This window comes from Lontra canadensis, unplaced genomic scaffold (assembly GCF_010015895.1).
Source record: "Lontra canadensis isolate GAN:19392208 unplaced genomic scaffold, GSC_riverotter_1.0 scaffold84, whole genome shotgun sequence".
NCBI classification, from domain to species: domain Eukaryota; kingdom Metazoa; phylum Chordata; class Mammalia; order Carnivora; family Mustelidae; genus Lontra; species Lontra canadensis.
Genome location: NW_022631078.1, coordinates 4,471,534 through 4,495,318, shown reverse-complemented (window position 1 = coordinate 4,495,318; position 23,785 = coordinate 4,471,534). Strand labels below are relative to the sequence as shown.

The 23,785-nt window shown below is 57.0% G+C and overlaps 1 protein-coding gene across 1 annotated transcript in view; it reads left to right on the top strand.

Annotated features, from left to right (window-relative positions):
• Positions 1-23,785, top strand: part of ARHGAP8 (Rho GTPase activating protein 8) — a 55,017-nt gene that overhangs the window by 4,446 nt on the left and 26,786 nt on the right. The window contains 3 exon segments of the mRNA XM_032882797.1: positions 9,689-9,808; positions 12,131-12,278; positions 21,160-21,246. Of these exon segments, the coding sequence (XP_032738688.1) occupies positions 9,706-9,808; positions 12,131-12,278; positions 21,160-21,246 (338 nt within the window). The 5' untranslated portion in view covers positions 9,689-9,705.

The window sequence follows — 23,785 nt, the reverse complement described above, 5'->3', positions numbered from 1 at the left end:
CTTCCCCCTTTTCTTTCCCCTCCCCCTTCCCCCAGCCAGGAGCAAGGGCTCCAGCCCCTCACATGTGGACACTGTCTCCCCTTCCCCTTGGCTGTGCCAGCCCCTCTCCCTGGGCCTTGGTGCCTGCGAAATACAGGCTTAGGGACCTTCCCCTCCTTCCAGATCCCTGTAGCAGAACCCTGTTCTGAGACACAGGCTGAGCCCTTCCTCTGTATACCCTGCACACGACCACACAACTCAAATTCAACTTAGTGCTAATTTGCCCAAGGTAAGTAGGTATTAATTTGTAGCTACTGCATTAAGAGAATTGCTTTGAGGGCCTGTTTGTGAAATGTGCAAATGCATTTTTACAGCAACAAACCATTTTGCTATGAATTATAAACAGACGAGTCCGGCAATTTGAAATCTCTTTCGCATCACGTCCGCGTTGCGGCACGCCTGTCCTGGTCCAGGACTCCAGTCAGGGCCAGCCCCCCTTCCCGACTGCCCAAACCCCTCCATGCGGTGGGGGCTCCTCAGGCCTGGCTCACAGCTCGGGGGTGGGGGGGTGGGGGGGAGAGGGGGGTGGAGAGGGCTCGGCATGGAGAGCCCCCAGAGGGAGTTGCCATGGGGCGGACTTGGGTGGAGGGGGACAGAGCTTGTGCCTCAAAGCCACCGCCCAGGACAGAAAGTGTGACTGTAGTGTCTGCACGGCACTGAGTTCTAGGGCTCCCGGGTCCGCAGGTCCGGGAAGCAGCCCAGCCCCCAGGACACTGATCCGGTGAGGGAGGCCCGTGGTGGCGTTAATCTAAGGATCCAGAATGAGGGGCGCACTCGCCTGCAGTACATTTATGGCCGAGGGGACGGGGCACTAACAGTGGGAGAAGTTGCAAAGGGAGAATCCTGCAGACACAGGTGGTGAGGATGACGAGGACGGGCAGTACAGATTTGGTCTCCGGGCCAGGGAGGGCGCCCTAGAATCGGGCACCCTTCTGAGGGTCTTTTCTTATTCATAAAGGGTCCCTTTTGACCTTCCCTAAACTAATGAGGTGACTCAGGCTGGGCCCCTAGAGAGGGGACCCCCTCGCCACTCCTGGTTAGAGAGTTAGAACTTTCAGCCCCACCCCTCAAGCTCCAGGGAGGGGGCCTGGGGCTGGAGCCTGAGTTCCATCCCCCTTGGTGGTGATTAGTCACCTGCTGAACCAGGGCAGAGCTCTGAGACCCTGAGGCTAAGAGGCTAAGAGAGCTTCCGGGCAGGTGAGCCACAGCACACCTCTAGGTGTTGGGAGGGTGGTACACCCAGGGAGAGCACAGAGGCTCCATGCATAAAACCCCCACCCCCCATTCCTTGCCCCATACATCTCTTCTGTTTGCCCGTTCCTGAGTCATATCCTTTCTCACAGGCCAGTGATCATAAGTCAGGTGCCTTCCTGAGTTCCTGAGTCTTCTGCTGAGTTACTGAACCTGAATGGCGGCTGTGGGAGCCCCCGAATTTGTAACTGCATCAGATCGAAGTACACCTTAGCCTGGTTACCTGGGATCTGGGACTGGTGTCTGAAATGGGGGCAGTCACTCGTGGGACTGAGCCCTTAACCAGTGGGGTCTGTGTTGACCCCGGGTCGATTGTGTCAGAGTAAGATTGAATTGTGGGACTCCCAGTTGGTGTCGGAGGATCAGAGAAGTGGTGTTGGAAAAACATTGTTGCTGGAAGAAAACACCATGCAGGGGCAGAAAGAACTTCGAGGCTCAGGGAAGAGGCTGTGTAAGGGTCCTGGGCTAGGTAGAGCAGCATGGGATGTGGGGAAGCCTCTGACACCTGGTTTCTGTGGCTGCAGCCACCTGAGAAAGGATGCCCAGGGTGAGGGGGTGCGGGCGGAGTCAAAGCCCGACTTGAAGCCTCAGGCTGGGGGCCCTCTTCTCCTGAGCCTGAGCCTGCTATCTTGTTAGGAAGGCAGGCTTGGCTAGAAGTGCCTTTCCTCATTTAGGGTCCCTTTCTTGCAAGGCTCAGGGTGCTCGGAGCAAAGTCACATTAAAAAATAATTTCCAGGAGGGCGCCTGGGTGGGTCAGTGGGTTAAGATGCTGCCTTCAGCTCGGATGGTGGTCTCAGGGTCCTGGGATCGAGTCCTGCATTGGGCTTTCTGCTCAGTAGGGAGCCTGCTTCCCTCTCTCTCCTCTCTGCCTGCCTCTCTGCCTACTTGTGATCTCTCTCTGTCAAATAAATAAATAAAATCTTAAAGAAAATAATTTTTAGGAAAGGGATACAGCTGTGACTGTCACACGGATATAGACTTGAACACATCTTAAGGATTTTATTAAACTCACGAGGGAAGCAGGCAGATGCTGTCACTGGTTGAAAGTAGGTTCTGAAGTGCGGAGGCATTTACAGATCCGGAATATGGAAATGAAAGTGAAAAGGGAGGGAATGGGGCATTTCAGGGGAGGAAGGGGAGCGGGAAGAGAGAGGAGTCACGGAATTCCACTGGGCAGGATGGAATTTGCTTGTCTGCAGACGAGAAATGATTTTGTCTTGCTTTCGCTGTCAACAGTTGCAGAGTTATCAAGTAGCTCCCAAAGGATAGAGTCAGCCCAGCAGGGCGTCTCTGTTTTAGACAACGTGTACTTTTCCGTCAGGGCACAGGTTTGCTCCCACACCTACGAGAAGGCACCGGTGTGGACTGGCCATCAACACCAGGAAATCCGCTGGTAGCGTGAGGTTTAAGTAACAGTTTAAGACCCTTGGTGAGCAAGGGGGGTCCCATTGCAGAGACCAGCCTAGGAGTCACAGGTGCGTCCTGGTGCAACATAGGCTGACACCTTCAAGAACTTCCTGGAAGGAATTCTGATAAGACAAAATTAACTGGTTGGCACAAGGGGTGGGGTGGGGTGGGGGAAGGTGCCAATGTTTACTCTCCTCTTTGCATTTAAAAGAATATGTTTGACATTTCCCACCGTATTTGGAATCATTCTGGTTCTAGGCAGGAATCAGGAAACCTGGTTTTAAGATCCAGCTCTCCACTGACTTGCTGTGTGACTTTGGACAAGTCACTTATCGTCTCTGGGCCTGTTTTCCTGCTGTACAGTGACAGTTGATGGCATAGTATGTTCACTGCGGTCCTTCCTGGGATCACTGTTTTGTGATTCTGTTAATCCTTGGGAAGGAGGAATCTGGGTATGTGAGAGATTTGTCTCAGGTTCTCCAGGGACAGAGAACCAAAAGATACTCATATATAAAGAGTTTTGTTTCAAGTTATTGGCTCATGTGGTTGTGGGGACTGGCAAATCTAAAATCTGCAGGGCCTTAGGAATTCTGTGTTGTCTTGAGGCAGAAGCCGTTCTCTGAAAAAAACCTCTGTGTTTGCTGTTAAGGTCTTCTACTGATTCGATGAGGCCCACCATGCTATGGAACATTATCAGCTTTATACAAAGTCAACTGATTGTAAGTCATATCTACAAATACCTTCACAGCAACATCCAGGCTAGTGTTTGACCAGACAGCTGGGCACTGTTGCCCAGACAAGTTAACACAAAAATCAACCATCACAAGGCCAGTGGGACCAGACTTACCCTGGTGCCAGAGCCCACTGCTCCCCCAGATGCCTCCTGGCCAGTCAGCACCACCTGGGCTCCTGGACCTGGAGAAGGCAGAGCAGTTGTGTCTGGTGGGGACAGGACACTGGCCTCTCAGAGGAACTCCTGGGCTCCTTAGTGGCAGCCGCGGGACGGACTTCCTTCTGCTCTGGCCGTGTTCCCGTCCTTTGTGGGGTGGGGTCCCAGTGACCCCACGCAGCAGGGGTAAGGAGCTGTCAGACTGTGGTGCAAACCCCGGGAGCACTCCAGGATGGTGGGGAGAACCTTATTTTACTCTCAAGTATAGGATTGGAGGAGTGGGCATGGCCACGGGGTCCATCCAGATAGATCCGCACCCCCCACACCCCCAGACTGGCTCTTGCCCCCGGTTGTGTGTGACATGCCCGCGTCTGAGCACGCAGACTTCAAAACGAAGCTACCTGTGGTTTCTGAGATAGGCGGTCCGGGTAAAGGTTTTGAGCCTGTAAAGAGGAGTAAGTATCTCTCTGGTTCAAGCAGACTCTGGAGGAAAAACAAAGCTGTCTTGGCTTCCGTGGCTTTGAACTCCCAACTCCCCACCAGCTCCTTGCCAAGACCTCCCGCTGTGCCGCTCGCAGGGAGGCCTTTCCCCAAGGGCACAGGAGCAGGAAGAAGCCTGGACGCATTCTGGTAGTCAGTGCCTCCCGTGAGGCTTTGAAGGGAGAATGTTCCAGACGTGTCCTCCCCTGGGTCAGGTGGGTCCCTCAAGACATCCCCCAGAAGGTTGCTTTCAAGCTGTTGGTCTGGCTCATAGCAGGTGTATCAGTCCAAGCTACAAAAGGGACGCGTGTGGGACTCAGGAAGCTCTGGGGGTGGGAGCCCCCCTTGCCTGGTGTGAGGGACAGCAGAATGACAGGGTGACAGGAAGTCCCCCACAAGACTGGGTGCCCCCCTTCCCCAGCAGCAGCAGCCCTTGGCACCCTTGTGCCTGACCGCCAGTCTCGTCGGGTGGCCCCGGGACAAATGACAAAGGTGAGCCATGTTCTCAGCTCACTGGGCTTCCTGACCAGAGCTGCTCGCAGCCCAGCTGCCGTGAGGGTGTGAGACTCCAGTATGCCTGTGTGTGTGTGTGTGTGTGCACACATGCCTATGTGTGCGGGGAATGTGGAAGGGGGTGCCTGTGACTCCTGAGGCCTCGCCTGCCCCTCTGCTCCCCCTTCCTTGTGCCATCAGTGTCTCCCACCAGCATCAGGGTGTCCCACCAGCAGCTGCGGCTGTGTCTGCATCCTGGCAGCAAGGACTAGGCTCTTGCTCCATCTCAGCCCAGAGAGGGAAAAGCCTGGGCAAGGCCACCCAGCCGTCCGAGGAGGGGGCAGGGCAGGGAGCAGGTGGCCCGGCCCCAGCACGGGGGGGTGGGGGGGGTGCAGTGAGAGGTGTGGGGAGGAGGCTGGCTGAAACTGGAGTCCGAGCTGGTCACTGTTGCCATGGCTCCCAGAAGTGGAGGTGCAGAGCACCTAGGTTTCCCTGTGCCAGGGTGAACCAGGAGAGAGAGGGCAGAGAGGGGAGAGAGACAGGAGCACACAGAGACCCCCGGGGGCTGCCTTGGGCCCGTGTTCGCACCTTAGCAGCCTCAGTTCTGTGCTCTGGCAAGTGGGGACTGTGGCCTTTCTCGGGGCCCTGGAGCCGGGCAGGGCCGCATGCCCACCTCCCTCACTCCGTCCACACCTGGTTTTTATCAGAATTGTTCAGAATAGAGGAACACGGAAGGCATCGCAGCGAGCACACATGCTTGATTCAGAAATGGGTGCCGTTCACTGGGGATCCACTGTGTGTCTGTCTTTCTTTTTTTTTAAATAACATCAACTTGCAAAGAGGCCAGCCTGGTGGTCTTACGGAATGTCTCGTTGTGGGTTTCTCTGAGCGTTGCCCGCCATGGCGCCCTCTTGTGTGTTCTTTGATCCCCGAGGGCTAGTTTTTCTAGAAGGTTTCTGGGGGCTTCACTAGACCCACAGGAGACCTCCTGGCAAAGTCTTCATAGGTGGGTCCCTGGCATGGTGGCACCCTGGGAGCCGCTGACATCTGGGGCTAAGCTCGCTTGTGCGACTGGGCTGCCGGCCACACCTGTCTGGACACAGTCCTGTGGTTCCCCTCTTCCCTGCACCCCAAATCGCCCATCTCATTGCAGCAACGGGCACCGGCTCCCACCCCAGACCATGCTGGGCCATGCTGCTGCTGGCGGCCCTGGGCCTCGGGCTGAATGTTCTGGGGTCTGGGATGTTCGGGGCCGATGGCTCAGGGGCGGGGCGGGGGGAGTGAGAGTCAGGGTGGATTGCAGCATGCACGGGTGATCCGAGTGTGACTGTAGGATGCGTGCGCATGTGGACGACTGTGTGCAGAACTAGAAGTTGTTCACAGGGTTAGCGGGAGGCTTTCGTGCCCTTGAACGCAGTGCTTCCGTGTTGCTGTTAAGCCATCTTGCCTTTGGAAATGCACTGAGCAGAGAGAGGGCGAGGGGCGGACGGTGGCCACATGAAGTGGATGGGGCTCACGAAGAGATTGTGTCGTCAGCCTGGCAGGGAAGTTCGCATCAAGGGGAGAGCAGTGACCTTGGGGCCCCTGTGGAATTAGGATTTCCAGCTGCGTCCTGTGGAGAGCGCCAGGACCGGGTGTGGGTGTAGGGTTGAGGTCGGCTGGTGCATGACGTGGCTGTTGCTAAAGCCAGATTTCCCCCTCAGAGTTTTCGGAAATGAAGTTCATTTACTGGTACCACAATCAAAAAGAAAACCAGTGTGGGTGGTGATCATTTTCTTAAAGTAGAGAATGTTGAAGCAGTTTCCATTGAGTGTTTCAGCCTGCACTGACTTTTCAAGGAAAAAAACACGGAAGCACTCGTTTTGTTAGAAGTGATAGGTCGCCCATAACCTAAACGGGCTTAAGCAGGAAAGAGGATTTATTGGATGTTTGCATTCAGGCGCGGCTGGATCCAGGTGCACAGGGTTTTATGGGATTGTTTCTCTATCTTGTTCTGTCTTCTGTGTTTGGCTTCATTTTTCTCCCATTCCACATGGTGAACTTTGGTAGTTCCAGGCCCATATCCTCTCAGGTTTGGGTCCAGCGGAATATATTTAAGATGTGTCCCTTCTCAGGACGCCTGGGTGGCTCAGTCAGTTAACCATCTGGCCCTTGATTTCAGCTCAGATCATGATCTCAGGGTTGTGAGATCGAGCCCTGTGTTGGGCTGCACGCTGAGCCTGCTTAAAAGAAGAAGGAGAAAAAGAAGAAGAAGTAGTATTTCTTCTCAGTAGCTTTCATGGAAGTCTTAGAATTCAGTGTGCTTAGAACAGCTGGGGGCGTGTGATCACACCTGCCCGCCCTCATCTCTGTGGCGCAGGGAATTTGGTGCCAGGATTGGTCAGGCAAGGATCCTGTGTTCTGTGCTTGGTGCCTGAAGTAGAGCTTCTTGCCACGTCGCATGGCCTCTTCATGCCTGTGGTGTGCACGTGTACTTCTGTGTATACGTGTGTGTGGGTATGTGTGTGTGAGAGAGAGAGAGGGGGAGAGAGAGAATGTGGGGGGGGGGTTCCTGGCAGAGCGGGAGGGGATCCTGGTGGCCAAGAGGACAACGGTTCACTCTGTGCAGCTAAGGAGTCCCTTCCCGTGTTGTAGGCCTGGACTCTGGCCGTAGCGTGTGTCTGCGGCGGCGTCCATTGCACAGACTGTGCAGACCGCACGGGCTGGGGATGCTATATGCTGTGCCCCTAAGGTCCCTGATGTTTGGGGGGCACCTCCCCGGCCCATGTGGGACCTCCGCAGGCGCCTTGCCCTCTCTCAGCTACTGCCTGTTGCTGGTGAGGTCAGCTCCGTTCCTTCTGCTAACCTTTTCCTGGTCGGGTCCCTCTCTCAGCCCGAGCACTTCCAAAGGCACCCATCTGTTCCCCTCTGTGTCCGGGGCCCTGGTGCCCTGCCCAAGACGTGGTTGTCAAGTGAATGTTCGAGGCCTCTGTGACCTCCCCGCCCTCCTGCTGAGGCCTGGGTGTCAGCCACGCCAGCCCCGGCCGCCTCTCCCCTGACCTTCCTCTGGGGAGCTGCCTACAGCCTTTCCATCTGCGGGGCAGCCCTCCCTGAGTGCCTGATGCATCTGACCCCCCGGACACACAACAGCACCCAGAAACAGCATGTGGCCAGCCCCCGCGCCTGTCGAGGCAGGCACCTTCCTGACCCCCGTTGCCATAGGGTCACTTCGCCTACTTCAAACTTGTAAAGCGTGGAACTGTGCGCTGTATCACCCTCTGCATCGGGCCGGTTGCTGGGCGTGATTGTGGGGCCCCCTCCCCACCGTGTCAGGACACCAACTGAGGATGGCCTGTTCACACGGCTGCAGAGTGCGCCCCCGTGGGACTGTCATGGTGACAGCCCTCTTCCACTGGCCGTGGCTCCTTGGGTCATTTCCCGTGTGGGGTGTTTACAGGAGTGCCGCCCGGAACGTCCTCGCCCCATTCCCTGTCTCTCCACGCACAGATGTACGTGTTCTGTACATGGGTCCAGGCTGGATTTGCGGGGTCCTGGGTGCCCACCCCTGTGTATTTCTCTTTTCAAGTTAGATTCTAATGTTTAAACATTGTCAGCCGTCATGGATAAGCACAGACTCTGGCTTCTCCCCACAAAGGGAGTGGGTATGGCCGCGATGAGCAGTTTCTCGGTGACCCCCGGAAAGGGGGCGTGCCGTCCCTGCCCTGGGCCTTCCCTGACTCCCTGTTCCCGCGTACCTCTGGTGGATGTCGTGGGTCAGCGTCGTGATGTCCTCCACGCCTCCCCTTCCCGGGCTCTGCCTGTGAGCAGGGGCCTCCCTGACCCGTGGCTCAGTTCTCTCATCTGTAAAACGGAGATGAAAACAGCACTTTGCCAACAGAGAGTTTTGAAGAAGAGGAAGGCAGCAAGGTTTTAGATCTTTTTATAGTCCTGAAATATCCTTCTTACATGGTCAACCACACGTTGTTTTAGTTCAGGTCACTGTGTCTTGTACTAAGAGCCACACAGGCTTTTGTGAAAATGAAAAAAGGCTAATTAAGCGTGGGAAATTACATGGATTTACCAACCCTTACCCGGGATCTCTTGGAAAACGGCATTCTTGCAACATTGTGCATTTCCCTTTGCTAGTAAAAGGCGGGCCAGACTACGTGCTGCTCTCACTGTGCGTTTTCAGTCTTTTAAAAACACCTTTATTATGATAGGATTCAGGTTACATAAACAGTTAGCCTTCACAAAGCCTGCCTAGTCCCCCGTGTTTAGTGTCATCTCAGAGAATGTGCACCTGTCACCCCCATCACTTTGAGGACATTTCCTTTACCTCAGAAGGGACCAGTGCTTCCTGGCTTCTTGGCTGTCCCCATCCCTGTTCCCTCCCTCTCCCAGCCCCTGGCAGTCACCGATCCGCTGTCTGTCTATGACCTTGCCAGTACCAGACGTTTCGTATGAATGGAATCTTGTCTTTTGTGACTGGCTTCTTTCGCCCAGCGTCACGTTTTGAAGAATCACCCACGTGGTAGCATGGGGGTGCAAATACTGCATTATCTGGGGCCTAAGAGGGAGTTCTGTAAAGATTTGCGCAGGTACTGACGCATTATCCCAGGCACAGAATAACCACGTTTGGTGACTCATAGCTCTGCAGCCACGAGCAGTTCTAGTTAATCTTTGCTGGCCTCAGTTTCCCCGTCCATAAAATGGGTGCAGGAGTAAGTGTGTGTCTCTGTGCAGGCGTGATGGTGGCCTTGAGGACTTAGGCCCTGAGGGTGCCATTCCCACTCAAGTGTGCGCCGCCCCCCTGCCCCCTGCCCTGCCCTCCTGCAACATAGGGCGGCTTGGTGAGACGGAGCTCCAGCCGGGGGCACCAGGGTCCGAACAAGAGGCAGTCCCATACACGGGCCTACACCTTTGGGGCTCTGGCTCCCCGGACCTCCCCCATGTGGAGAGTGGGCTGGGCAGGTGAACAGAGGTGGAAATGTTGTCTTGATTTGGGGTCTTGGGGGGATCAGAAGTAGGTGTTTTTTTTATGTTAAGGAGGAAGAAGCAAGCCAGGCACATGAAGGGCGTTTCCTTCATTCCTTGAGCCCTCGCGGGTCCTGTGTGTTCCATGTCCGCGGGTTCTCTGTGCTTCTCCCTCAGGGTGTTGGAAGGAGCCCATGCTGGAATCCCCGAGAGGTGGCGTCAGGACGGTGTGCCTGGGCCGCCCTGCCCAGCAGCAGAGCATGTCCCAGCTGGACTTGGAGGAGCTGGCCGAAATAGGTACCGGATGCTCTCCTTCAGGCCTCGTCCTGCAAGGTGATCATGGGTGTACATTGGCTTTTAATAGATAATATACATATGTGGGGGCTCAGGTGGGATAATAGCGTCGGTCACTGCTTCAGGCTACCCACTAAGGTGCCAGCTTCTGCATCCCCATCTTACAGACAAGCAAACTGAGGCTCAAGGTAACTGGGAAACATGCCCCAGGGCACCCAGTGACAGGGGCCAAGCTGGGAGGAGAGCCTCTCCCCGGAATCGCCCCCTGGCGTTTTGGTTCGGATTGTCCGTGTATGTGTTTACCTGCGAGGCTCTTCCTGTTAATGCACTCGGGCCCGGGCTGTTTGAGTCCACTTCCCTCCTCCAGGTCTGAAAAAACCGGAGTAGATCCTAAGAACCTGCTGACGTCCTGTTGCCCTGAAATAAACAGATTCCAGTTCTGTGTCCTGCGTCAGCGTGTCCCACCCAGATGCACGACGCCTTGGCTGGTTTTGCACCTGCTGTGTGATCCATGCCCGAGGACCCATCATTGTGCCTCTGGTTTGCTCCCCTGGCTGCTTAAGCCACGCAGCAACACTGAAGCACTTCTCACTTGGGCCCCCGGTGGCAGGAGAGGGAGCCCGACGTCAGTGGCACGGTTAGGGATGGCCGCAGGGGACATGCTTGTTCCCTCCATCCCCTCCCTTCCTTGGGTGGTCCAGCGTTCTGCCTCCTCCCGTTTCCATGGCTGTGCCCCACATGCTAAGGCAGTTTTTTCTTTTTCTTTTTTTTAACTGAGGTGCAATTAACGTACCATAAAATTAGCTTAAATCATCTTAAAGTATTTACTACCTTCAAAATGTGCGGTGTCCCCACAACGTTAGAACATTTCCATCACCCCAAAAGGAAACCCCAAACCCCGTTAACAGTCACTCCCTCCCTCGGCCCTGGTAACCGTCAGTCTGCGTTCTGACGCCATGGGGTTACCCGTCCTGGGCATTCTAGTTAACAGAATCCTACATCATATGGTCTCCTCTTTACCGTGGTGCGGTATTTCCTGGTTTCTAGGTCCGTCTGGGTTGTCACACTATCAGTACTGTGTTCCTCTTTTTTTTTTCTTTTTTTGAAGATTTTATTTATTTTATTTGACAGACAGATCACAGGTAGGCAGAGAGACAGGCAGAGAGAGAGGGGGAAGCAGGCTCCCTGCTGAGCAAAGAGCACGATGTGGGGCTTGGTCCCAGGACCCTGGGATCATGACCTGAGCTGAAGGCAGAGGCTTAACCCACTGAGCCACCCAGGCGCCCCTAGTACTGTGTTCCTCTTATGTCTAGAAAATACCCAGCACACGGGTAACCCACATTTTGTCTGTCTGCTCCTCCCTGGATGGACATGTGGCCGGCCGGGGCCACGTCTTGGCTGCCATGATTGTGGCGTGCACTTGTCTTTGTTAGAACACCTGTTCCTGGTTCTTTGGGGCGCCCTGTTTTCCAGAACTCAGCTTAGCACTGTCCCCGCTTATCAGGATGCTTCACGTGGCCGCCTTCCCCGCGTCTGTGTCTCTTCTCTTCTCGTCAGGACCCCAGTTGTCAGATTTAAAACCCACCCTAGTCCAGTATGACCACGTCTTAGTGAATTTCATCTCTAAAGACACTATTTCCAAATAAGGTCCCATCGTGAGGCCCCAGGCGGACAGGACTCTTGGAGGGACACTCCTCCATCTGGCGCATCTGGGGACCAGAGTCTACTCCGGCCTAAAAGTCGAAGGTCCCTATCTCTTTCCAGCTGAAAGCATCTCTGCCTTGATTTGTTTTGCATGAAGGAACCTCCCCCCACCCCCCTGAAATGAAACTGGAAGATGGTCCTTTTTCCTCCTTCATAGCACAGTGGCCCATTTTGCCCTCCAACCCAAATGTGGTTTCCTGCGAGCTGCCTGTGTCCACATCTTCAAGGAGGGCTTGGGTTGGTTGGAATTTGGAGCTGGGCAATCGAATTCAAGTCCACACTCCACTGTCCAGGACCAGTCTGACCTTGGGCCCTCATTCCCTGTTTCTGAGCCTCAGTCTCCCCCCTGTCAGTGTGGAGGGCTGTACTCAGCCCTGAGGTCTCATTTTATGCCTCCATGGTTCTGCACGCTGAGCGGGCACATAGTGGGTGCACAGGAGAGGTGGGCACATAGTGGGTGCACGGGAGAGGCGGGCACATAGTGAGAGCACAATAGAAATGGGTGCATAGTGGGTGCACACTGAGGCATGGTGACCTATAAAGAGACCTCAGGAACCCATCTCATTGCCCCCTTCCTCAAGAAGACAGCTGAGCCCCTCTTATCCTTGTTGTCTACCATAGAGCTGCAGAGAAATGAAGAGGAAGCAGCCGCTCTGAGCATAGTGAGGAGGCCATCGGCAGTGCCCGCGGCTGCCCAGGACCCTGCGCTAAGCATGAATCACCCCTTCTACGACGTGGCCAGGCACGGCATCCTGCAGGTGGCAGGTGGGTCGCAGCAGGGTGGTCCCGGGAACACTGACAACATCAGCATCTCTGTGGGCCTGGTGGCACGGGGTGGGCTTGCCGGGCTGCTTCCCTCCGGCTGGCTGCGGCCCCAGAATGAAAGCCACAGGAATACCTGTGTTTGGAAAAAGCAGCTGACATCGGGGTCCTCCAGAGGGACAGGACCAGGAGGATGTATCGAGGTCCATGCGAGAAGAGGTTTCTTGTCGGGATTGGCTCTCCTGTGATGGTGGAGGCTGGGAAGTCCCAGGATCTGCCGTCGGCAAGCCGGGGAGCCCGGAGAGGCCGGTGGTGTACGTCCTTGCCCTGGTGCTGGAGGACCACGGGCGCTGGTGTCCACCGGTGTCCGAGGGCTGGAGAGAGTGGATATCCCACTCAAGCAGAGAGCAAATTCCCCCTTTGCCCTTTTGTTCTGTCCAGGCCCTTAACAGATTGGAGCCGCCCTCCCACCTCGGGGAGGGTGATCTTCCTTTGGTTCAAATGCCGCTCCACTCCGGAAACACCCTTCGCAGGCACAGCGAGAACTGATGTCGTACGACCCTCTGGGGCTCCCTGAGCCCAGCCGAGGTGGCCCGTGGTGTTAGCCGTCATAGGCAGTGACCCTGACATCTCACCTCTTTTTGGCCCCTGTACCGACCTCCGTAAACATTAGTCCCTGTCCCTGAGGAGTTGGAATGGTGTCAAGGTGATGATGAAGCAGAGGACAGTTCCCGATAGTTGGAGGCCCCCAGACACAGACACTAAGTGTTTTGGTGCACAGTCCATGCAGACGACCAAGGAGAGGGTGGGGACTAGACAGGTGGCCAGCCGTTTCTAGCCCCAGGTGTTGATTTTAGAGAATCTTTAAGGTTTGGGGAGCAGGTATGGTTGCTGGACCCCATGTAGGAGTACAGATCAGGTGCCCACAAAAGGAAGGCAGGAAATAGTTATTTTTCATAAGAATAAAAAATTATTTATGGTACTGTGCAATGGGTTATTTTTAAAGATTTTAAAATTTTATTTAAGAGAGGGAGCATGCGTGTGAGCGGGGAAGGAACAGAGGGAGAGGGACAAGTAGACTCTGCTCTGGGCATGGAGCCTGACATGGGACCCAAATCCCGGCCCTGGGATCAGAACCTGAGTCGGAACCACAAGTCAGAGGCTCAACCGACGAGCCCCCCAGGCACCCCCGGCGATGGGTTATTTTTAAATAAATGAGTAAATACTTCAAAATTTTCTCTTTTAGGTTTCTAGTATGGGCAATTTCTATAGAAATAACCCACTTCTAAGAAATTTTAAGACTCTTTGAGGACCTGGGCGCCTGGGTGGCTCTGTCAGTCGAGCCTCCGACCCGTGGTTTTGGCTCAGGCCATGATCTCAGGGTCGTGAGATCAAACCCCGTCTCAAGCTGCGCACTGAGCCTGGAGTCTGCTGGGGATTCTCTCTCCTTCTCCCTCTGCCCCTCCCCCAGTTCACACGTGCTCAGTTTCTCTCTAAAACAAATAAATCTTAAAAAAACAAAAAACAACTCCTTGAGGACGCCAGTAGTTTTTAAGACTATCGATGGTTTCCAAGACCTGGAAGTCTGAGAGGCGGTGACCTTGCACGTGAGCGGGCTCGGCGGATGTCCCTCGAACACTCAAGAGGCATGTGTGTTGGGCGGAATGTTCCATGTGGTTCTGCCGGGTTCGGGTGATGCATGGTGCTGTCCAGATTTCCGCCTCCTCCGGTCACTTCCGCGCCTGCGCCTCTCAGCTGTTGACTGGGGGGGCTAGAAGGCCCGTGCTTGGGATTGGTCTGTTGCCGCCTTTGATTCTGTCTACGTTTGTTCCGTGTGTCTCGACACTGTTTTGGGGGGCACGTACACGTCGGGCTGTCCTGTCTTCGGGTGCGTTGACCTTTGTGTTGTTTCAAGGGGCGCTCCTTTACGTCCGGCGGTGCACTTACTACGACAGCCGTGTGTGACGTTCATGTTGTCGGGCCGGCTGGGCCAGCTCTGTCCTTACTGGTGTTGGTGGGTCTGTCGTCTCCGTGCTTTTCCCTCAGCCGGTCCCAGTCTTCACGGCTGAACGCGTCGCGGATAGACAGTTTCCCACTGTCTGTCCTTTGGTCCTCTTTGTCCTCTGCACGGCCACGTTCTCAGTGCCCGGCAGGCGTGCTCGGGAGTCTGCACTTGGTCCCCGGGCTCTGGGGAGCGTGAGGCAGAGGGCTGGCACTGTGGGGCTTGTGGTTTAGGGTGACCCTTCCTGCCGCGGTGGGGGGGTGCCGGTGGCAGCTGGGGGTGCCCCCAATCGGAGCAAGAACAGTGGTGTCTGAGTTCACGCTGTGGAGCTTTTCAACATCAGGCGGGAGGACCCGCTAACACATGACTGGGACGGGGCCCCAGCAGAGCGGGCTGAGGTTCCCAGGGGTGCGGAAGGAGAGTTGAATCAAGAGATGGGGGCCCTGGGAAATAAGCTGGGGTCCTTCCTCTTGTGTGCCTCATCTCTGCCTGCTGGCTAGGGATCCTGGGGGAAGGGACGGGGCTCCTCCCCGGGCGAGGCTGTCGGCGGCCCATGGTTTGTCATGGGACTTCAGGACCGTTCAGGGTCCGTGGGCTGCCTTGGGCTGCGGGCAGGTTCTCCCAGGGATGCTCTGAGGTCAGCCAGGTGGCACACTTGAGCCCCTCCTCAGGCTGCGGGGTTCTTTGCCAGGATGACAGCCGTCCTCGGGTTCTGGAGAGTTCTCTTGTTTTAGACAGGAGTTCTCATTTCCGTGCGAGCTTCTTGAGACATTTAACTGTCTTTAGAGAACACCTGATGGCCTCCTGTGACCCTTAAAAGAGGCCAGCCCAGCCGGAGGTCCTCCGGAGTCAGGCAGAGGCGGCCGGAGCAAAGCTGGATGGGGCAGCTCTCAGCGTGGCTGAGGTAGACTTCACGGGCAAAGAGCTAGAGCAAGGGAAATCCAGACGCTCCGACCTTCATGAACCTGCGGCTAAGCAGAGAGAAATCATTTCTAGCAGAAATCAACATCCTGAAGCCACCACCGACTTTTCTATTGGAGCGTCTGGCGAGAGCCCCTGGCATTCCCTCACTGAGGGTCAGTCCCCTGCTCCCTCCTCCCAGCCTCAGCCGGGCGTCCGGCTCTGTCCCCTCGTCCCTAGCCCCGGTGCACGCTTCTGTGTAGCTGGCCCGCCTCGGGGACAGCTCATGACCTGGAACCCTTCCCCCTGCTCCACAGGGAAGCGACGTGGGGCACCCTGTGACACCTGCCAAGGGGTCCACTTTGGGCATGAGCAGACCTCACTCCCCACCAAGGGGGGCCCCCCTGGTTTCCTCTCCGGGTGTCACTCGCCCCAGAGCTGGACACCCAGAACTGCGGCTAGAAATTGGAGTGTTACACAAACTCATATTGAATGATCTGTCCCTGATGAGGGACAGATGAGGGGGCGTGCACTTGGCCAAAGAGAAGCTTTGTAGAATTGTAACCCTTTAAGGTTGTGTTTTGCAGAGAAAGTTGATTTCAGCGTTTCAAGAAGTGGTCACCGTCCGGAGCTCCGTCTGGGGCCGGGGCTGTGAGCCCGGAGGGAGGTGCCGAGGGTGGAGAGCGGGGCGGACAGGAAGGGTCCCAAGGAGCAGAGAGGCCGAGGCGGACAGGGGCAGAGAAGAGCAGAGGGGGACAGGTGGCCGCCCCAGTCCTGGCTCTTCACCTCCACAGTTTACACCTCAGCCAGGCCTCCCCGCCGGTCACAGCCAAAATGGGTCTTCAGGTCTCCTTTCGTTTTTGCAAAAAAAGAAGCAGCCTTCGGACAAAACCCCAAAGCAACAAACGCCCAGGTCACTCCGGGTTGGATTGCTGCTGCCTTTATTATGCATTTTAATCGTCCTTCTCCCAGAGCCGATGACGGATCGTCGGGAGCGCGTTCCGGGCCATGGCTCTGGGAGCCGTTTCTTTATTCATAAACTGGGCTTCTCCGTCTCGGAGACAGTGAGCGATGCTGTGCAGCGCCCGGTGTGGGGAGGAATAGGGTCATGAATTAAATGGGTGCCTCGCAGAATTTGCATTTTATTGATAGTTTTCATTTCCTTCCACATTATATCATTTTGAAGCCCGTTTTTGATACGCCGGCCTGTGTCATCGGAAAGCGGTGGAGTAGTATTTACTCGCATTGACTGATGTCATTGATGCAGGTGTCACATTGACTGCTTAATAAGCGGGAGGCCAGGCTGTCCCAGGGATCCCTCAGGGCCGCCCGGGGGGCCTCCCCGCTGGCGTCGTGGGCGCTTGGGGTGGGGGGTGGAGGGCGCTGTGCCAACCCGGCTGGAGGTGCCACCGTGCAGCTGGGAACCCCGCCCCGACGGGCCTCAGCTTCCTCTTCTGTAAATGGAACAGCACACCTGGAGACACCCCCCATCTGGCCCGTGGAAACGGGTCACATTTATTGAGCACTTACTGTGTGCCACTGCCATGCCAAGATTTTATTGAAGTTACTGTCTCAGTGCTTCCCAGCCAGTGTTATTTTTTTAAAAGATTTATTTACTTATTTGAGAGAGAGAGTGGGGATGTGGGGGAGGGGCAGACGGAGACAGAATCTGAAGCAATCTCTGCGTTGAGCATGGAACCTGATGCGGGACTCGATCTCATGACCCTGAGATCACGCCCTGAGCCAAAACCAAGAGTCGGATGCTCAACTGACACAGCCCTCTGGGCACCCCTTCCCAGCCACGTTGCCCTTCCCAGGGCAGCCTGGGCCTGCCCTGCAGGGCGGCAGAGAGGCTGGCTTGGGACTGCCCCACTGTGAGGGGACAAGGGTCCCAGGGGACAAGGGTCCCAGGGCCCGGGCTGTCCTCCCTCTCTCCTTTTCCACAAGTCCAGTCTGCCTGCTGCCACACTCGCCGTAAGCTTTACAAGTCTGTCCATCTGCATAATGCTGGGATGTTAGCTTAGGGGACATTTAGAAATCGGGGGATGCGGAAAGATTACACTAAGTGAGGTTGCCATTTTGGTTTTGAGGGGAGTGAAAACCCTTCACTGGTGGCCCAACACCATGCGAATTGATGAACTGTGCAAACAGTAGGTGCACAATAAGTGTTTATGCCGTGAAGGAGTGAACAAGTCAGCACTTTATACGAGCGGCATGAGAAGGGACTGGGCTAGTCATGGGCGCTGGGCTCCCAGGACCCCTCCACGTCCCTGCCTGTGGCTCGCCCGCGCTGGGCTCTGTCCGGGGACGTGCCTCTCCCTCGTTTGCAGATGGTGGCTGGATGGGGCTTATGGCTGGTCAGTGCCCCTCACGCCCCATCACTGGCTGAACGGAGTCCACACTCTTCAGGGGGAATTCGTCCCTCTGACCCCGGCCTGCCTTGTCTCTGCACACCCTCGACCCTCTGGGCCCGCTGACCAGAGCCGAGGTGGTGTATCCCCTCGCCCGGCCAGCACAGCATCTGTCAGCAGCCATGGGTCTGGGGGCTTGGACAGGCCACGAGCCCCCCAACCCGCCATCGGCAAATCGGCAAAGCGGAGTAGGGAGGGAAGCAGGGCCTGTGGTCTGAGGGGGGCAGGGCGCTGGTGTCTGATGGAGACCTGCTGTGTCCTGGCCTTGCCCAGGAGGTTGGCATTCCTGAACACTGGGTCCCGGGGTGGCCTTGCTGGGCCCTTGTGGCAGGGCATGTGCTCCCCACATCTGTCCCTTTTCCTCTCTGAGGCTTTGCCGTGCCTGCACTGAATTCTGTGCTCCTGACTGTCTTGCACAGTTGTGGGCTGTGGACGTTCTGCTTGCTGCCTCTTTCTAGCCCCGACAGTGCCTGACCGTGGCCCCCCAGGACACTGAGTGGGTCTTGGCTGTGTAGCTTTGGTGGTGGAAGCTCCCTCTTCCTTGGGATCCGCTGGCCTGGGCAGCTGCTCCTCCTTCTGGCCCCGCATCCACTCCAGGCCATCATCCCTCTGCACTGGGGACCCTCCATTCTGGACGGGCTCAGCCCTCGCCCAAGGCTGCACCCCGTGCACCCCTTGTATTCACGGACTGGCTCTGCCTCCTGTGTCCCCCACAAATGGCCCGGCAGCCCAGGCCAGCTCTGGGGGCCCCTCTCCAGTCATGGAGGTCACTGGCTCCCACCTCCTTACTCCCTCCCACATGTGGTCTCTGCTTGGGACGCCCCGCTCCAGGTCCCCCTCCACCAGCAGCCGATGGGCCTTCAGAGCGACCCGTCAGATGGTGTCCCTTACTTCCCTCCTCACCGGCTCCGCAGTGTCAGCAGGATAAAGTCAGACCCTCACTCTCCTCGTCCCTGTGGCCTTGACCTCTCCTTCCACCATCATTTCCCAAGACAGCCTGCAGCCCGCGGTGGCGCGTCTGTGTCAGACCCATGCTGTTCTCGGCCCATGAGGGTGGCCCGCGAGCTGACGTCCACTCTGCCCTCAGCAAGGCCTTGCCTGCAGCCCCAGTTCCTGCTTCATCGTCCCTTTCTGGAGCTTGGCCTCTGCGTCTGTGGCCTGCTGGGTGTGGTGGCCCCCCCAACAGCCCTGTCCCGCCCTGCTCTGGCACGGTCGGCGTGGCAGGGGCGCAGGGTCATGCGACACGGTGGGGTAAATGGCGTGTCTGGTCTTTGTCTCTGATTCTTGGGAAGTAGCCTCTGAGTCCTGGAAATTTCCCAAGTGGCAGGAGCAGCTGTTTATGCCAGAGAGGAGGCTCACAGCGGACCCCCGGGTCGTGTGAGCTGCCAAGACAGCTCAGGACGGGGCTGCTGAAGGACCAACCGGGATCAGAGGGCCCGAGCTTTGTGACCTCCAGTGGCTGGAGACTGCCTTCAGTCCGCTGCCAGGCGTCTGATCCGCACTGATCACCGATCAACCGCGTATGGACTGAGTCACAGCTCTGTCCGCCGCACCCCTGTGGTGAAACCAGTAAGGACTCCGGAGCCGCATGCCCGGGTGGTGGTGGTGACCCGTCGATCTGCCTGACTGCAGGGGGAGGCGGCGTGGGTCTCCATACCCAGGACCCTCCCACCCCACCCCCTGCGTCTCCGCTCCTGGCTGGTCTTGACTGGTGTCCTTTATGGTAAAATGGAAGTGAGCTGGTGAATTACTGACAGGAGGGAGTCGTGGAGCCTCTGGATTTGTAGCCAGCTGGTCCGAAGCGGGGTGCCCTGGGGACCCCCGACCAGCAGCTGCTGTCTGAAGCGAGGACCCTCTGTGGAGAATGGAGCCCTTCACCCAGGAGGTGTGGCCCAAGCCCAACCAGGTGGAAGGTGCTGGAGACGTAGCCTGTGGCTGCCAGAGCCCACAGGCTTCTCAGGGGCTTGTAGGGGCAGGCAGAGACCTACATCACAGTCCTTTGCCCAGGATGGTGGGGCCGGGCGAGGCCCGTGTCTGGTCTCTCTCCCCACAGCTGAGTGCACAGTGGGCCTTCCGTGGACGCTTGTTGACCTTGTCTTCCATTTGCCACGTTATTTTGTCACCCCAAGAGTTTGCACTTGGCCTGGTTGGCAATGATAACGCCACTCGGGGTTCTTGGCCTTTCATCATGGACGCTCACTTTCTCTTTCAGCCAGTCCGCTGAAATTACCCAGGGGCAATTAATTCCCGTGGCTTCGGTCTTCACACGCAAGATCCCCAGCTTGAGAGGCAATGCTGTCCTTTTTCCTTGTGCCCCCCAGGCGAGCACAGACACAGCTTGGCCACGGGACCCTGGCCTCTGAGACGCTAGGAGCAGTGTCTGGGACACACGCCCCTCCCGGGCATGCCCGCTGAGGGATTTGTGCCCGAAGCCCCCATTCGGTGAGGTTTCCGGTGCAGTCCTTCCACGCAGGGGCTCTCTAGACACGTGGGAAGCATGAGCAGCATCCGTGAGGAGCCCCGGGAATGAGAAGGTGCCGTGTCTGGAAACCGGAACAGCTCTCGAATTCTAAGCATCAGAGTAGCTTCCGGGCTCCTGGGAAGATCCAGACGTGTCCCCAATAATAAGCAGCTGTCCCGGGTGTGCAGGTAGGGCAAGCCACGAGTGTGCACGTGGGTGTGCACATGCGGACATATGTGCGAGCGAGTGTGTGTGCAGTCCCAACTAGCTCCTGTCAGAGCTGGAGGGGCTGGGAAAGCACTGCTCTCATCTTTTCTCATTTTAAGCAAATCCCTGAAAATGGCTGTAAATACTTCTTTGTGATGAAAGCGAGTTTAAAGTGGTGTAATTTCTAGAAGGGTACATGCTTTCTTCAGGTTCTAGAATCCATCTCTCAGCTGATCAGTGACGGGTGATTGGACATAATTTGAGGCCAGGCGTGGGCAGTGGGCCTGCGTGCTGGGGACACAGATGATCAGACGGGCACCGGCCCTTGGGGAGCACCCCCCCTCGCGCTGTCCCATGTGTGGTGAGGACCACTGTGTCAGCAGAGTCACAGGGTCCCCTGGGCCACGCCAGTGGCAGCACCAAGCACCAGGACTCCTGTTCACAGTCCAGGGGAGACTGTCCCCCAGGCCACCCCAGCCTTCTCCAGGGCCTGGAGTCCTGGGGGTGTCGGGGACGCTTGAATTCTATGGGGAGGAGGCAGCGGGCAGGGTGGCCGGACCCCAGGGGTGAGGCCAGGTGCATCTAGGTTCCAGCCCAGGTGCCCTCTGTCCGCCGAGCCATTGTGCACAGGTGACTCATCCCACCAGGCCCCACTGCCATTTGTAAAGGGGAGCGAGTGCCCCTGTATGTGGGCTGGCGGCACACCTGGGTCTGACGGATGCACGCAGGGCGTCGTGTAGCAGACTCTCATCCAGGTGCTGTCTTTGCTCACTGCCGGCCGCCTGGGCCTCTTAGGTCAGGTGGGGCTGCTCGGGAGGCTTCAGTTTCCCGGTCAACGCCTGGGGCTGCCCCAGGAGAAGGCGGCCCTGGGTGCCGGTGGGGCTCATGCCTGTGTCTGCTCCTGCAGGGACGACCGCTTCGGAAGACGAGTCATCACCTTCAGCTGTTGCCGGATGCCCCCCTCCCACGAGCTCAACCATAGGCGTCTGCTGGAGTAAGTCCCATGGGTGCCTGTGTGCACGCATGCCCTTCTGTGTGTGTGTGGTCCCCTTGTGTGCACACGCATGCACACATACCACCCGTACCCTGTGTACACACACACACACACCACCTCCCACCCCTGTGCGCGCACACACACCATCCCCCATCCCTGTGCACACACACCACCCCCATCCCCCCCCACACACACCACCCGCACCCGTGTACACACACACACCATCCCCCACCCCCGTGCACACACACACACACCCATGCACACACACACTCCTCTCCCTCACCGTCAGCATGAGTGGATGTTCAGGGTTAAAGGCTCATCAATTTGTAGGTCGACTCGCAGGTCCCCAGGTGGATGTTGTATCTTTTTCCAGGTCACCAAAGCCACCTGCGGGACTTAAGGCTTTTCTCAGCCCAGGGTGGCTTTAGGTCCACAGTCTGAAGCTCCGAGCCCAGCCCCAGGGGCCCTTTCAGACCTCCCTCCCACACGCACCCCCGCCCTCTGTGTCTGCTTCTCACCTCCTCAGAAGGAAGGCCATCCACGTAGCTGCGTGTGGCCTTGGCCGCTGTCACCTGCCTCCGTCCTGTCCGTTGCCGCTGGCGTCTGTGCACTCCATGGGCTGGCCGTGCTGCCTCCGACGCCTGCTTCCTGGCGGGAGCCCGAGAGCCTCATGAGAGGTGCTGGGAGGGTCGGCGCGTCCTGATGGCAGCCCCAGTGTTGCTCGCATTCCCAGTTCTGACCGCTCCAACCGGCCCACTTCTCCACCCAGCGTGCAGTGCTGAGGGGCCGTGCCCTGGAGCCCCCAGCTCTAGGGAAAGTGTGAGCGGGTCCCAGAAGCAGTTGAGAGTCTGTGGGTAGTGGTTTTGTGAGAATCCCCTTGACCGGAACCTCCGATCTGGTCTGCAAAAGGGTCTTCTGACAGCAGTGGGAGATATAGTGTGACCGCAGCAACCCTGCTGGCCCCAGGGGCTCAGGAGTCTCAAGCCAGCGCTGCTGCTGCTGTGGGGCAAGATCTGCCATGGAGTCCACAAGGAGCGCCCACATCGTGGCACACTGGCCCCCTCCAGCATGCTCACACATGGGGGGCACGCAGAGAGGGGGTCCCGGGTCAGGGAGAGCTCCCGTCTGGGGTCCTCCAAGGTTAACACGGTCCCTTGCAGATTATTCCTTCTGTGGCTTCACAAACCCATGACCTGCAGGTCAGCTGTCGCTGAAGGCCCACTGCTGGCCTGGGAGGTGTTTAGGATTTGTTCCCTTGTAAAGACAGAAGAACCCCGGACAGACAGAGAGCAGGAGGTTACAGGAGGCAGGGTAATTAACTCATTCACGGCTGTGGGCTTGCTTTTGGGCCACGACAACCTTCGGGAGCTGGATGGCAGCGGTGGTTGCACAACATCATGCGTGTACTCAGTGTCACTGAATTGTGCGTTTTAAAATGGTTAATGCTATGTTATAAATTTCATCTCAATTCAAAAGAACAAAAAACAAAAACACCTACCTCTGATAGCAATGGGTACATGGTGTTTTCTCTTGTGCCGCCTCAGAGACCTTCACTACCAGAAGGAAGTGGCCAGCACAGCCTCTGTGGACAGTTGTGTAGGTTGTTCACTGCACGAGGGAGGCACCACGATGGGCTGCCATCCAGCTGCCACTCCTCTCACCCAGCGCTGGAGGGTATCTATGCAGAGGAAGGAGCGCCTTTTTCTGATTTACTCCAAGGTGCCCCGTGGGCTTCTTGGTCTTGCTAGGAAAAGCGCCCAGGCTGTCTCTTCCACATCTCCATGGAAAACATTGCCACCACGCACACCACCCTCCCTCTCCCTGTCCAAGCAGTAGCTTTCTTGTGGCCAGATGTGCGCTCCTATTTTTGCAGCGAGTGAAGAAATAAGTCCGTGTCTTTAAAGCTCAACCAGTAATTTAGTTAATGACTTCCTGCGCCAAGCACGCCGCACAGCAGATGTACCCCGACAGGGAGAGAGCTCGGCGCACTCGCGGGAAGGACCGGGCAGCGCGCTGGGCTGGAGAAGGGTGCCTGCTTGCACGGAAGTGCCCATGTGTCCCGCGTGGACGGGTGAGCCGACGTAGACGTTCCCCTGGTCTCCTCTCCCGAGAGTCGAGAAACGCAAGGGCGACCATCTGCAGAAATGAGGGGTTCCGGGCGGTGCGGGTGCTCTGTGGACTTAGAGACCTCAGCCCGGCTTCTGCCTGTGAGGGGGACGGAAGGACGGCCTTAGTGAAGGCTGCCCCAGGGGCTTAGTCCAAGCAGTGTTTGAGCAAGTGTCCTGGAGAGTGGGCACTGGGGCTGCCTCCCCAGCAGATAAGCCCAAACCTTGGACACGTCAGGCCAGCTTTGCCTCACGTTTATGCATCGGAGACGAGGGACATCGGAGAGGTCCTCCTGCAGGTGGCTGGTTGAGGCTTGGGGGTGGGAGCGATCGCAGAGTTTTGGGGACTCGTACTGTGGCGTGTGGCCACGAGACAGAACAAGCAGAGTCAGGATTCTCCTCTAGGGTGACGAGAAGAAACGGTCGGAGCTAAT